This window comes from Saccopteryx leptura, chromosome 2 (assembly GCF_036850995.1).
Source record: "Saccopteryx leptura isolate mSacLep1 chromosome 2, mSacLep1_pri_phased_curated, whole genome shotgun sequence".
NCBI classification, from domain to species: Eukaryota; Metazoa; Chordata; class Mammalia; order Chiroptera; family Emballonuridae; genus Saccopteryx; species Saccopteryx leptura.
In genome coordinates this window covers 1,909,169-1,924,062 of record NC_089504.1, presented here as the reverse complement: position 1 = coordinate 1,924,062, position 14,894 = coordinate 1,909,169, and the positions used below count along the sequence as shown (strand labels likewise).

The following is a 14,894-nucleotide window of genomic DNA, read 5'->3' as shown; positions in this document are numbered from 1 at the left end:
CCAGAGGCTGCGGCTGAGACCACCATCGCTCTAGGTCAAGTGCCCGGGTAGTCAAAGCCGGGGTATATAGCGTCGGTCTCCCCAGGCTTAAAGCTGAGCCCGCGGGGCTCCTGGGGGTGGAGCTGCGGGGCCAGGGTCTCCCAAACTTGGCTCCGACCCCTCCTCCCCACGTCTCCAAGCTCAGCTCCCCGCCGGGGACTGCACCCCGCAGTCCTCTCATATCCCCAAAGAGCCCTCGCCTCCACAGCTATTGAGATGCAAATGGTTTCCAATTGTCTCCGGTCCAGCGCAGTCAGAGCCGGATCCTTCCGCAGCCCAGAACCAAACTTTTGCTCTCTGAAAACTTTCGAACGAGAAGTAGTCCCTAGGGCCGGTCCTCGAGCCCCTGCACCTTCGCGGTCCCCAACCCGAAAGGACTCGGGCCCGGGACGCGCGCTCGGGCCGGAGAAGGTGCAAGGCTGGTCGGGGCGCGCGGGGGGCGCGGCCAGCGAGGGGGAGAGGGGTGCGGAGGGATCGGCGGGGGCGGGGCGCGGAGGGCGGGGACGGCGGGGCGGGGCGGGGCGGGGCGGAGCGCACGGCCGCTTGCCCTGCTCACTAGTGCCTCGGCCGCGGGAGGGGACGCAGGGGTGCGGGGTGCCGGCTCTTACGCGGGGCAGCGAAGGGACCAGCCGGGGTGCGGAGCCCGGGCTGAGTGGCCGCGAGAGCCCAGGCGCTGCCCTCCAGCCAAGGAGGAAAGGGAAGTAGTGGGCCGCCGCCGCCCGTGGGATCTCCAGGCGCGCGTGTGTGTACCCGAACCGCACCGGCCCGGCGCAGGAGACCGCCACCGGGCGCGGCGGGCAGCCGGCGGGACAGGCATGCCGCCGCTCCTGGCGCCTCTGCTCTGCCTGGCGCTGCTGCCCGCGCTCGGCGCACGAGGTAGGCGCCCGCCCACAGCGAGCCCGCAACTTTCTTCACCCTTGGAAACTTGAGCGGCGCCCTACGCGCGCGTCCCGGGTGTCTAGGAGCCGGCGGCCAGGGTGGGAAGAAAGGGGGACGGGGCGCTACGGGACGGGGAAGGGTGGGATAGGGTGGGGTGGGGGAACAGCCGGAGTCGGGGGGCCGGAGGAGAAGGACTGAACCTCCCCTGCGCCGTTTGCCCAGTCTGGGTAGACTCGTGGCTCCCGCTCCTGGAACCGGTTTGAAGTCGGGTTTGAAGCCCGGCGTGGCGCGCTGGGAGCCCCCGGAGGCCCAGTCCTGGGCTCGCGCCCTTCAGTAGCTGCGCGTGGGGCTCGCCGCCGGGGCGGGCGAACTGCCTACCACTTTTCGATTTGAATCGAGTCGGTTTTTTTTGGGCTTCCTGTTGCTTTGGGGGCCATTTATCTTTTTTTCTTCGTCTCTGGCCCGCGCCAGGGGCGGATGTTATGGGCGCGGAGTGTGGGGTCCGGGACGCCGCGTTCGCCTTTACCGAGCCGCGCGGTCCGGCAGGGTGCGGGGCGCGAGGTGGGCCGGGTGTACCTACCCGGTTATCCGAAGTTCGCGCAAAGCCGGACCAAGGGGCGCAGACCCAGGATCCAAGGGTCCCCGGGCTCCTAGCCGCCCTGCCCGCCCAGTGTCCCTTTCCCAGGCCGGGTCGCAGCCCCCTATCCTGGTTCCGGACAATTTTGGGGGTGGGGGCGGGTGTGGAAGCCTCAGCTGTGACTGGGGGGACTTCAACTTTGCGGAGTTCAAGGTTGGAAATATTTCCGGAGTGGGGAGGGGGCGCTCATTCCTCTTCACTTCACTTGGAGGGGAAATCTCTGAGGAATCTAGTGGTGACTAATTCAATTTCCCTAAAAGTTGGAGGAGAGAATTAGCTCCCAGCTTCCAGAAGATAGGGTTCCATGTCACGCCCTGTTCCAGCTTCCGCGAGGGGCTTAATTTACACCGCCCTGGGAAGATGATGGGGAGAGGAGGAGCTTGATTCCTTAATCTCTTCTCGGGAGTGGGGTCAAATTCCTCCCGAATGGGGCATCTTCATCTTTCTCCCTGGGGTGTGTGTGGGTGGGTGCAGCGCTGAAGATGCCCGAGGGAGCAGGTATTGGGTGTCCTTGAAGGCGGGGCCAGGTCCCCAGGGTGCAGTCCCGCTGCCCCAGGAGGCGGCCCTGGCACGACAATAGCCTGCTCTGATTGCTCGGCCGGCGGGCGCTTTGTTGGCAGGCGGGGCGGCTGGCCTTGCAGCTGTCGCATTTTCCCACGGATCGGGGGAGAGGAGTGTGGCCACCCCCCAGCGCCGCCCCCTCGCAGAACGTGTTTGAACAGCAAGACAATCCTGGTGGCTGGATAGGGCCAGCCGGGCTCCCCAGTCAGTGAAGACGGCGGGGGCGGGGGGAGGGGGTGCAGAGTTTGGAGGAGTTCGCTCAGGGCCTTCCAGGCAGTGAGCAGGACCTGTGCACCTGACACCTAGGCAACTTGTTTCCCCTCCCCCCCATCTCAACATTCTGGGCAGAATGTGGAAGCCCCTTGGGGTTCATGCGAGAGTTTCCTGGGGTCCCTCCGGGCCCCCAGCAACCCCATTATTATAAGGCAGAGCCTCCAAGGTGAACGGTGGGCCATGCCCCTTGGGGTGGACCCTTTCCTGGGGGGAGGGGCAAGGGCTCCGGTGCCTCCGAGGCTGACCTCTCCTCTTGCCCCGCCCTAGGCCTGCGATGTTTCCAGCCCAGCGAGACCTGCTTGAATGGCGGGAAGTGTGAAGTGTTCCCCAACGGCACTGAGGCTTGCGTGTGAGTACGCGTCCGCGCGCCCCTGCGGGACCTGTTGCTTTGTGGTAGCAGAGCCCCTGCCTCTGCAGCAGGGCCTGCGGGGGACAGAACAGTAGGCCATTGTCTTCTGGAGATGGCCCAGAAGGCTGGGCACGGTCACGTGCTACTTTTATTGGACAAAGTCTGGCAATTACTTAATCACCCGCAATTATGCTGCGTGTGGAGCTGGTCTGGCCTCTGGAGGCTGGGGCACTCCTTTGTGGGTCTTCCTTGGGCTCTTGGGGTGCCAAGTGGGAATCCCTGGTTACCCCATTTCATCTTAAAGTCCCAGAGAGACAACTGACCTGCCAAGGAGGCTGTGGACCCTTTATAGAGACCCCCAAGCCACCCCGCCAGCCCCAAAGCACCTCTCCTGGGCAGGTGATGTCCTCCCCCAGGCTGGCTGCCTCTCAGCAAGAAATTTACAAGAAATTTACGCCTCTTTTCAAAGTCAACCCCACTCTTCTCAGCCCTGTGCCATCCCTCCCTCGCTTGTTCCTCTGGCCTCAGGTGGGGCTGGGGGGGAGAAGTTAGACCCAGTCTTATTGGCTGGTGCCCCGTTTCCTCTGGTTGGGAGCGTAGGGGTTGGGAGTACCAGCCGGAAGGTTGGTTTCTCTCCTGGCATCTGAAGCTCTGACCTGCTCCCCTAACCTCCTGGCCCCTGGCCGTTCCAGGCCTTGGGTCCTCAGCTGTGTGTGCAATGGGTGTGTGTTGGGGGTGGGTGGGGGTGGGGGTGTACGCACATCTACAATCTGCCCGCCTGGGAGTCCCACTCTGCCTCAGGGAAGTTTTTCTTCTGTGACCGCTGCCCTTCAACTTGAATTCATCCCTGAGGGGAATACTGAGGAGGTGCTGGCTGGCTGGCTGGCTGGCTGGCTGGAGGCTGGCCCCCCTCCTTCCCCTGGAGGCTGCAGAGGAAGAAGTGGCTCCCCAGCCCTGCGTCCATCCATCCATCCATCCGTCCGTGGGGCACGGCGCGCCCTCATTCCAAGTGCTGAGGGCCCATCCCCTTGACAACCCCCACCCAGCCAGTGGGCAAGCAGCCCCCCCACCTCCTAGCGCCCCCCCTGCCCACACTGAAGCCAATTAAGCAAGGCCCAGGAACAGTTGATTGGACAAAGTGGATTGTGTCTTTGTCAGATGCTAATGAATGCGCATTTTTTTTTTTTTTTTTTGGTTTTTGGTTTTTGCTTTTGGGGGGGGGGCTTTTTCTGCTCCTCCTTCAGAAAGCCTGACCGACGCTTGATGCCCTAAATCTTGTTTCCTTCCATTCAGAGACCGACAGCTGGGACTCAGTGGAAGTGCAGTAGCTATTGTTGAGGGAGGCGGATTAATGCTGTGTGATTAATTATGCGTGGCTTCCCAGAATGCACAGCTCCTCCCGCTATAGCCTTCCTTCGTGGTGGTGGTGGTGGTGGTGGTGGTGGTGGGGGCAATGAGAGCGCCTGTGCTTTCTGCGGAGGGTTTGGAGAAGGCAGGGCAGGGGGGGCGTGCTGGGGTAAGTGGGGACAGTGTCTTCTCAGTGCCAACAGCGAGTAGGGACAGCCTGAGGAAGGCTCAGAGGAAGTTGGGGTGATCCTGGGCAGAAGCCCATACAGACTCTGTGTTGCCTGGGTCAGAATAGGGGTGGCTGCTTTGGGGTACAGGCTGCTGCAACCCCTCACGGGCATCTGGGGAACAGAGCAAGAGTGTGACCCCCCCTGCCACCCCCCCCAAGCCTGGGCTCCTTGGGAACCCTGCCAGCCCAAGCCAGGCCACACGGATCAGTCAGGGTGCAGGCCTTGTCTCTCTGCCCCGGGGGCCTGGCGCCCCCTCCTTCTTGGCGGGAAGCCTGCCTCGGTCTGGTCTGGCGCTGGGCCGAGTGCGGCCCACAGAGACCCCATTGTGCACACCCCACAGAGCCACTTGGAAGAGGAACGGAAACGGCGTCCTCAGAGGCCCCGCCTCGGGCGGCAGGCGCTGCGTTGGAGGCGGGGACCAGAGCCTGGGTCGGGCCCCCAGCCAGGTCCAGGTGTGGAGAGGCACACAGGTCCCGGGTCACAGCGCCGTTGGGGGGGTGGTGCGGCCACTTGGGGGCAAAGGGCCCAGCTCTCCCTCCACTTCTGGGGCCTGTGCCTTCTCGCTCGCCCAGCCCTGCACTGTTTCCTGGAGGCCCCGGGAGGTCTGCTGGTGCGAGAGGGGCCCGTCTTGTCCGGCTCTCTCCTCGAAGGTGCCCGGGTACACAGCCTCCCGGAGCCCACCGACCTGGGGCCGTCTGGAAATTCTTTGGCTCTGCTGGTTTGCTGGCTCTCTCATGGGCAGGCCGTGGGAAACGGGTGTCATGATGCCAGGCCTGTGAGTACCTGGTGAATCATCTGTTTCCACCCAAAAAAGAAGGAACCTTCCCCAGCAGCCGCTAGTCAGGTGGCTGCAGGTCTCAAGATGGGAAAAAGAGACGTGCAGATAGATGTCTTCCTAGGAAGTCCCAGCGGCCCGGAGGATGGGCTCTCTGCACGTCCCTGTGCGTGGAGCGGAGCGCCCTCTCTGGACAGCCGCTCTGTGTGTGGTGGCCCCTGGGGCGGGGCAGGGAATCTGGCGGCTTGCAGGCAGGCAGAGGCGGGGTCATTGGAGCCTTCTGCCCACCTCCGGCCTCTTTGCCAACCCCCTCGGTGCTGAAGGAGGACACTGAAGTGGGCCTCCCCTCTTTTCTCCTGGAAGCTCTGTAGGGCCTGTGTGTCCTTCGAATGAGTGTACATTCGTGGTCCAAAAGGCTCCTGGGGGCTGCCCGGTTTCATTCTGGGAGGCGAGGCCCCCAGGACGGTGCATAGACTTTCCCTGCCTGCGAGAAAGGCAGCATTTCACTGGGTATTCTCCAGGTGATCATAGCACCGGGCTGAGCCGCCCGGCCCCGGGCCCTGGGCGCCAAGTCCTGCTGGCTGGCCGTGGTCATGGTGGGCTCTAAGCTTTGACCCCTCCTTGTATTTCATGCCTGCCTTTGCTGCCCCCAGCTCCGTGGCCTTGGGTGACTGGGCCACCCGAACTCTGACTCTGCTGTCTGTAACGTGGGTCTCGTCCACCGGGGCGTGTAGGGGTTGTGTAAAGGGCCGCAGACAGCGGGTGGGCCCGTCTTCTCCATTGGAGCTGACGGGCTGGTTTCAGGATCCTCATTCTCAAAGGTTTATTTACAATAGTTGGCTAATTCGGAGAACCCAGGAGATGCTTGCTGTCTGGCGGGCTCTCGGCAGGGGCCCGGCCCGGGAGGGCTCGCCCGGCCCCAGGGTTTGCCACCCAGATGGCTCTAGGCAGCAGCCCTCTTGTGCTTCCTGTCCGCAGATGCTCTGGGTGCCAGCTTTGTGCTGGGTCCTTCTCCGAGTGTTGGCACGGCGAGCTCAGGTCGGACGGCCTGTGCCTGCCCGGGGTTGCCTTTCCCGTGTCGGGGTAGGGGAGACGAGGGCAGTGGCAGGGCCGAGCACAGCGGGTGGCTGCCCGGGGTTGCCTTTCCCGTGTCGGGGTAGGGGAGACGAGGGCAGTGGCAGGGCCGAGCACAGCGGGTGGCTGCCCGGGGTTGCCTTTCCCGTGTCGGGGTAGGGGAGACGAGGGCAGTGGCAGGGCCGTGCACAGCGGGTGGCTGCCCGGGGTTGCCTTTCCCGTGTCGGGGTAGGGGAGACGAGGGCAGTGGCACCCGGCTGCCTAGCAGGGCCGAGCACAGCAGGTGGCAGCTCCCAGCGACCCTGCACCGCCACAGGCCTGGGGTCGGGCCCGGGAAGTAGGCAGGCACAGAGAACCCGGCGCAGACTGGTGTGCGGCCCTGCCTCTTTCGTCCCTGTGTTCCCAGCCACTGCCCCGTCCTGCCGTCCGGCCAGCCCGCCTAGCCACTCCTCGAGGAAAGGGGGCTGAGACCGTGACTTTGGGTGGGAAGCCAGTGGGCCAAGCCACCCGACTTGGAGGCAGGAGGGGTGGAGGTTGGGCCTCCCCGTCTCCTGGTCCGGCTCCTGGTCCGGCTCCTGGTCCGGCTCCTGGTCCAGCTCCTGGTCCGGCTGTGTCCGTGGAGTCACTTGCAGTCTTGGGCGAGGCTGGGGGAGGAACAGGTCAGTAATGCTCGGCCTTGCCCTTGAGCTGCGAGCAGAGAGGTCCCCACAGGACTGCCTCTGTTGATGCCCAGAGCCAGCTCCCAGGACGGACGCGGGGGTTAGAAGAAAACACGTTCCAGCACAGCCTCTGTAACTAGGAACGTCTCACCGGCTTCCACTGTCGGGGGTCGTCAGGGAACGCGCCTTCGTTAAAAGAGAGGCACCTTCCTGGGTCAGGCCCCGCCTCTGAGCGGCAGTCAACTTTTTTTTTTTTTTTTCCCATTGAAAAGATCACGATAATATTTTTTGGAAAGAGAAAGAAAACCGCACTTAGCAGGAAGAGGAAGGGGGGCAGGGCAGACAGTGGACCGGGCGGGGGTGGGGGCAGGGGTGGGGGCAGGGGGGGTGGCAGCTCGACAGGACGAGGAGCTGGGGGTGCCACAGCCTGGGTGCTGGAACCACAGAGGCTGGGGTGACAGGGGGGAGGGTCCCAGGCAGTGACTGCTCCGCTCCCCAAGTGCCGGGTCATAGTCCACAGTCCCTCGTTCGTGACGCTTTGGCTGGGTGGCCGACGGGCCCCCGCTGGGCAGTGCTAGCCAGGCTGGGCCGGAGGGGCTGTGCTGTCTATCCTGGGGTGAGAAGAACACCTTTCCTGTTTCGTGTCTCGTCTATAAATAGTCAAAGGATGTGGTTTTGTCGAGTTGACGGAGCGTCCTGATTGCTTTCCTCAGTGATGGGACCGGCTCTCCCCACGGGCAGGCACCGGCTTTCACAGGACCCCCGGCAGGCCCAGCTCCCGCCCCTCCAGGTGGCGGCTGGCTCTGTCCTTGCTTATGCCCAGTTTACAGGTGGGCAACACTGAGGCTGGGCCCGGGGGTGGGGACCCGAGGCCAGCGTGGCAGCTGTCCTCGCCTGCGTGTGCGGGCACATCCGGAGACTTCCAGAGGGTTTTAACGAGCGGCTGGCTTTAGCGCATCCCGACGGACCTGGGCCAGGGTGTGTTTAGGCCTGAGGGTTCCCAGCAGGGATGAGGATCGCCTCTGCTCTCCCTGGGGGCCGTGGGGACGTAACCCGTGCCCCATGGAGGGTTCTAGGTGGAGGGTTCTAGGTGCGAAGCCAGCCTGGCTCCGGTCTGATGTGCCCCCACCCCCACCCCAGACATGCATCTCCTCCCCGAGCCTCCGTGTCCCCCTCTGAACCTGAGGGGGTAGGTTAGGCGCCCCTCCCCCCCAAAGCTCCCTTCCAGCTAGCTGTGCTCCCCTCTGGCTGCATCCCGGCAGAACCCGGGAATGGGGGGCCCTGCAGGTGTCCGGGTGGGAGCGGTGGGGATAAGGCAGGTGTGCGCACAGGAGTCGGACCTGGCCGCCGTGCGGTGGGGCTGGCTCTGCCAGTCTGGGGCCAGTTCTGGGCTGTGGTGCTCTCACCACCTGGCCCCCCGGGCGCAGTGGGATGGGGTGCTGGTTGGCACCTGGCGGGGAGCAGGCAGTGATTGACAGGTGCTCCGGAGGAGGGGGCGGGCCAGGGCGGCAGCAGGGGGGTGCCCCTTTCCCTCCAGGGAACCCCACCCTGCCCTGCTTTCCCCGAATGCAAGGAATTGATGAGTAGATCTGGAGGGGGGTGCGGGTGGGAGTGGGGAATGGAGCCACATACCGGTCTCTTAGTGGTAAATTACACGTATACCTTTGACCATTTTAGCTGCTTACAGGGTACAGTTCTTTGGTATTTAGTGTGGGCATAGACTTGGGCCACCATCATCATTGTCTGGTTCCGGAATGTTTCCTTACCCCAGGCAGGCACCCTACCCGTTAGGCACCCCCATTCTCCCCACCCCTGGTCCCCGGCCCCTGGCAAACCCTCCTCTGCTTTCTGCCTCTGGGTTGCTTGTTCCGGACAGTTCACGTAGGTGGACAGCTCATACAGCTCGAGGCTCTTGGGGTTTGACCTCCCCGCTCAGCCGGTGTCCAGAGCTCGCCCTCACACAAAGCACGCACGGGCTTCTACCCGTCTGCGCCTGCCCGAGACCAGCAGGGACTGGTCCACGGCGGGCACTAGCATCTGAAGGCTCGTACGGTCTTGGACAGCAGTCCAGAGGAAATGGGTGTGTGTGGGGGGGTGGATGTCTGGAGAGCTTCCTGGAGGAATCGGTGCTCATTTCTGGGCCTGTGTGGCCCCCTACCTGTTCAGCAGGCACCGAGCCCTACGGAGTGGGGTACGGTGCGTCCCTTGAGTCAGGCTGGCCTGGCTTGCCTGCCCCCGGCCTGTGCAGGGCTCTGTGCCCGCCCGAGGGCATGAGATGGTTGGGACCCAGGGAACTGGTCTTTTAGGCTTGGACGCAGATGGAGTCCCCTCCAAGCTGCCTTCGGGCTCAGGAAGGCTCCTTGTCTCCTGCTGGGCTCCAGAGCAGCTTGGGGACCCACGACAGCAGGCCCCCTGGTCCACTGCGCATGTGAAGGTTAGCATCAGACCCCCTCCTCGTCCTCAGCGGCTGGGGGTTAGATGGTTCCCTATCCCAGGTTGCTCTGTGCATCTGTGAGACCTGTGGAATTCTGGGAACAGATACCCTGCTTCCCAGCATTTCACCCAAAGTGGTCCCTTCTTGCTGCGGGTGTCCCCCCCCCCCCACTGCCTATGGGACAGGAGCATTCTGGGAGATGTAGTACCCTAACCTTCCTCCATTGCTCCCATGCTCAGGGTGGGGTGGGGACATTGTGACTTCAGAGTGAATTAGGTTAAATCTTGCCCTTTCTTTGGTGTGGGCTACTGCTGCTGCTTTTTAAAATTTTTTTTTAGGCATTATTTATTCATTTTAGATAGAGAGAGAGAAAAAAAGAAGAAAGAGAGAGAGAAGGGGGGAGGAGCAGGAAGCATCAATTCCCATAGGTGCCTTGACCGGGCAAGCCCAGGGTTTCGAACAGGTGACCTCAGCGTTCCAGGTCGATGCTTTATCCACTGCGCCCCCACAGGCCAGGCCAGGGCTGCTTCTCTAGTGGGTGCCCACTGGGTATGCTGTGGACAGCTCCAAGGGGCCTCTGGCCTCTCCTGCCAGCAGCCCACTGTCCCTGAGCCTCTGCTGTTCGGGGTCTGATTCTCCACCTGGGCAGTGGAGGCAGCCTTTTGGGCCTGGAAGCTTCCTGGAAGGAGCGCCTGGGGTCCTGGCTTCGCATGGGCCTTGCGGGGGGGCACAGTGGGGAGCCCTGACCTCTGATATCCACGCTGGCAGTAGTGTCTGGGGGCCTCAGTAGTGTCTGGGGGCCTCATGCAGCAAGCACCAGGGCGTCCCAGGATCAAGGCAGGCCCAAATGTTGCTCTGGGCCCTCCTTGCAGAGAGCTCATCCCCAAGGTGGCAACCCTGACACCTGGACACTTGCTGACTCACCTGACCCTACCTGGACAGGTGTGGGGGGACAGGTGGGCACGGAGTGGGAGCTGCTCTCATCAGTGGGAGGTTGTGCCGAGTCCTAGGTTGGTCCTAAACATTCTCACCAGACCAGTGGTTGTGCTGTGACTTCTGCAGCGCCAGGGCTGAGGCTGGGGCGCCCGCTGGCCTCGCTCGAGTGAGTGGGTGGGAGTGTGTCCCTGGGCTGGGCGTCAGCGTGTGTCTCTGAAAGTGCTCGAGTGGGTTGTTCTTTTCAGCTGGGTCAGTGGATCCCTTGTCGACACTGGTGATTTGCTGAACAGACCCCCCCCCCCCCCACACACACACACAGGTAGCTCCAAAGGCCGGCCTCACCCAGCCCAAGCTGAGGCCTCAGGCGAGCAGGTCCTGTGTGTCATGTTCAGTGTGTGACTGCGTTCGTCCCAGGAGAGAGGGGCTGGGGTTTGAGAAGTGGCCGCAACACAACACGTCTGAGACATCCCGCCCCGCCCTAGGGGGGTGGGGGCACTGGCTGGAGGCTGGGGAAGACTCTGACGGGTCCTTCTGCCAAGGTGATGCATGGGCACTGGCTGAGGCAGCAGCTTGCCTCCCGCCCCTCCCCCCGCCCCCCACTGTCTTCTTCATTTTGGTGGTGGCCCCGGCGTGATTCACAGCTGAGCCACAGGCGTCTGCCCTGGGGACTGTGTCTTGGGGGTGAGCGGCAGCTAGACCCGTCTAGACCCTTTGCTGGAGGTGCACGCCCCTGGCCGGCTCCTTGGGCCACAGCAGGCCCGGGATGCTGCAGGATGGACGTGGTGAGAGAAGGGTGGGCGGCGTTGGAAAGACCTGTCCCTGTCTGAGCGGCAGGGACGAGGGAGACGGGTCGTGGGCCTCGGGGACCTGCCTCCCACTGTTTCCTCTCAGTTTCGGTTTGCTGATGAGCGGAAACAACAGTTACTGGAAGTGAGAGGTTTGGGGGGGAGAAGCAGAGTCTTGAGGGTGTGTTTTTCCCTGACAGCTTTTTAGTAAGATGTGCTGAGCTCAGGCCGGCGGCGGGGGGTGTGTGTGTGTGTGTGTGTGTGTTCAGGCCTGGCGGGGAGGACAGGTGGGGGCTGTGGCCACACTTCCGCCCCCCGGGGGCCTCTGTCTCAGTCTTCCTCCTTCCACAGAAGGCCTGGTGACATGACGACCTCAGGGCCTTCCGAGGCAACCTGCCAGGTCCCTCCACCTCGCCATGCAGGCTGGTCGCCCCCTGGGGGGCGGCCCCACCGGTCAGCTGTCTGATTGAGAGTCAGGTGCGGCAGGCCAGGTAGAGCTGTCTGTCCCGGTGCCCAGCAAATACTAGAGCGGTGGAGCCCAGGTCCCAGGGTCTGGCACAGCCCAGGGGCTCAGCAGCTGTGTCTGGGTGCACACCTGGGCCTAGGGCAGCGGTGGGGAAGGGCTGGAGCCAGGTGGGCGGCTGCCAGCCTCTGGAAGGGACCGGCTTCCAGACCAACGGGCCTGCGCTAGGCCTGCCCCGATCTGGGACGCTGCTCCTGTCCCCGTTCCCGCCAGGCCCCAGGTGGCTCCGCGCGGAATCCACCCTTCCTCTCGGCTCACGGGCTGCACGATCTCGGGCTGCTCCCCCACCTCTCCCTGAGCTCCGCCTCCTCCTGGGGGGACAGTGACCCCGCCCGGGAAGCACCCCCTGCGTTCCTGACAGGCGAGGTGTTTCCTCACTGCCCGTGCTGTTATTTTTAACTCGGCATCCTGTTTAGAGATGACGGTGGATTCACACGAGCTGTAAGAAGTGAGATAGACAGACAGACAGACGTAGGACGGACGGGGTCCCGCGTGCCCGGCTCTCTGTTCCTCCCGGGGGACGTCCAGGTTCCTCCTCCGTGGCCTCACCCAGAAAGCTCTTCCAGAGACCGGTCCAGTCCCTGGATTGGGCCAAGGTCATGCAAGGGCCAGGGTCCAGCCTAAGAACCTTTCACTGTCTCTGTACGGAGAAGCCCCCGGGTAGTCCTCGACCCGGGCCGGCTGGCCCCGGCCCCCCGGGCGTCTGCAGGGGGTGACGTGGAGGCTCCTCCTCCCTCGTGGAGGCTCCTGCTCCCTCGTCGGGCAGGTGGATGTTGTGTTCTAGTATTTGCTGGGCTCCGGGCAGCTTGGTGGCTGGGCTGGGCCTGGGGAGAGAGCAGGGGATGGTGTGTGGACAGCCAGGAGCACAACAGGCCACGTGCAAGCCTGGGGGTGGGGGCCACATGCAAGCCTGGGGGGCCGCTGGGGCGGAGTGAGGGTGCTGGTGTGAACTGGGAGAGAAGGCCAGAGAGAAAAGGGGGCTGCTGCCCTAAGTTGGGGGGTGTCCTGGGAGCGGTGGGAGAATGCAGTGTGGGGGCGGGGGCGGTCCTCCTTCGGCCAGCCCAGTGTGGGCTCCATTCCCATGTCCCCTATGCCATTAGATGCCAGTGGCGCTGAGGATGAGGGTGGTGACAGGTGTCCAGCCCTGGTGTGACCCTCCTGCTGGACAGAAGGGATGCAGAGGAGCTGGGGCCCAGAGAAGCCAGCCAGGAGGCTCCCCAGTTCCCAGGCCTCTCACCCAGAACACCCGCTCACCCCGGGTTTTGTGTTTCAGCCAAGCGCGTGAGGATGTAAGAATGCATTGTCTGATTAGGCCCTCCCAGCGGGTCTGGGGAGATCATGTGGTCAGGGGAGAGAGCCAGGTACCTGGGCAGGGCAGCTGGGCTCTATACGCCCTCCCTCTGCCCTGGAGCTCCTGCAGGCCCCTGGGTGGCCTATGGGGGTGGCCCCTGAACCTGGCCACCATCGGGGGCAAAGAAGATGCATAAGAGATGCATTCAGGTCCAAGTGGTGCCATCGGCATAACCTGGGTGAACCTGGCTTTCTCGTCGAAAGCGGGCCCAGTGTGCACCTGCAGGCTGGTGTGAGACTCCAACACGATAAAGCAAGAGCGTCCATGTGCGGGTGGGGTGGCCTCTGTCTCTTCATTCTGGGGCCTGCATGGGGTGGGGGGTTCCTTGATGTCCCCTTCCCCTGAGTTCTCAAGACGCTGGACCCGGAGCCGGGCTGCCCCAAGTGCCCGCCCGCTTGGCCGTGGAGGACAGTCCTCTCGTCTCCCGCACCCCAGAGGTGGCTTCTGCTTCTGTGATGAGCAGAGGCAGGAGATTGACAGAATCGTTTCTGGCTTCATTGTGGAGCTTGGCCGGCCGGCAGAGGCTGAGTTAATCAATCGGGTTTGGGCTTAAGCCTTCCCTGTGCTATGCCCGGACTCAGCACCCATCGATCCTTCACAGTGTTGGGCTCCGCCCTCCCTGCTTGGAAGCAGAGGCCCCGGGCAGTTTTGGGGGTCTGTGGCCTCCCTGGCACAGTAGGGGGCTCAGCAGACTTGTCCATGTGGGTCACGAAGGGCCATTTGGGGTGGTGGGGGCACTTGGGAGAGCCCAGGGGAGGACACACATTCCAATCTTGGGGCTGTGTCTTTTGGGGACCAGGTGAGAACGTCCTTCCAGTGAAGGGGGAGCAGCATCCTTCTCTACCTCGCCTCACTGCCCGTGGGGCTCCCTTACAGCTGGGGTCCCTGGGAGGCCTGTGCCTGCTGGCCCGGGTTGCTCTGGCCGCTGCACCAGCCTTTCCGTCCCTGTGGGCAGCCACGCCACTTCCCACGTCGAGGGTGGGGCAGCTGGGGGACAATGCACATGGTGGGGGGGGCATTGTTTCCCTGCGGTGGGAAAGCTGGCTTCCGGGGGCAGGGTGGGGGGGGGACAGGGTCCTCCCCTCCCCTCCCCACACACAAAGGGCTTCCCGCAGCAGGACGGAAGACGTCCCTGTTCCCGCGCACCCTTTTCCCAGCATGTTTCAAACCATCCGAAGATGCAGCCTGGGGAAGTAGAGTCGGGACCGGAACCCAGAGCTCCGTGAGCAGCTGTTGGGGCCGGAAAGTGGGGCCCACATGGGGAGCTTCCAGGCCCCTCAGAGCGCTTGGGGCATGGCAGGGTGCCTGGCCGGGGTCCTGGCCCTTCCCTTAGACAGGTGCCTGGCCGGGGTCCTGGCCCTTCCCTCAGACAGGTGCCTGGCCGGGGTCCTGGCCCTTCCCTCGGACAGGTGCCCGGACACAGGCCCCTGTACGTTTGGAAGGAACGGGGGACCCTCTGTGCTGTGGCTCTTTGTCCTGGGGGCTTTGGGAGCTGAGGGCAGTGACCTGGCACGTCACCTGGGTTCTCAGATCTCCCTGGGGCATTGTTCCGGAGCTGAGCTGTCCCACGGTTCCCAGTGGGGCCCAGGTGTGTGGGGGGGAGGTGGAGGGAGGCTGGCAGAGATCCCTGAGCCCACCCCCGTCCCTGCCCAGCTGCCTCGAGCCGGCCTCTGCTGGGATGTGGGGGCTCCAGGCTGGCTGTGCCCAGGGAGGGGTTGGTGTCCAGGGCACGCCCCTCTCTTCCCCACGTCAGCCTTGGCCAGGGACAGAGACGGGCTTGCTTGCTGACCCGTCATTTCCAGCACAGGGGTCTGGACACCCCGGGTCTGCTCTCCTGTCCCCCAGAGGTGCCCCAGTTTGGGCGCTGGGACAGGGGCAGGTCTCTGCTTCTAGAGCAGGGGTTTCAGTAGCTCCCGGGCAGACTGCCCAGGGGCGGGTGGTCTGCCTGCCTGGCTGTGGCCGCTGGTGTCAGGCCCACCTCGGTGGTTTGGGTGGAGTCTGAGGGCCTCAGTGGGTCTTTGCTCAGCCCTGCGGGACCCGGC

General features: G+C 63.8%; 1 protein-coding gene across 1 annotated transcript in view; it reads left to right on the top strand.

Moving 5' to 3' along the window:
* The first annotated feature begins 611 nt into the window (after positions 1 to 611).
* NOTCH1 (notch receptor 1) overlaps positions 612 to 14,894 on the top strand; it is a 48,674-nt gene continuing 34,391 nt past the window's right edge. The window contains 2 exon segments of the mRNA XM_066366695.1: positions 612 to 915; positions 2,657 to 2,738. Of these exon segments, the coding sequence (XP_066222792.1) occupies positions 855 to 915; positions 2,657 to 2,738 (143 nt within the window). The 5' untranslated portion in view covers positions 612 to 854.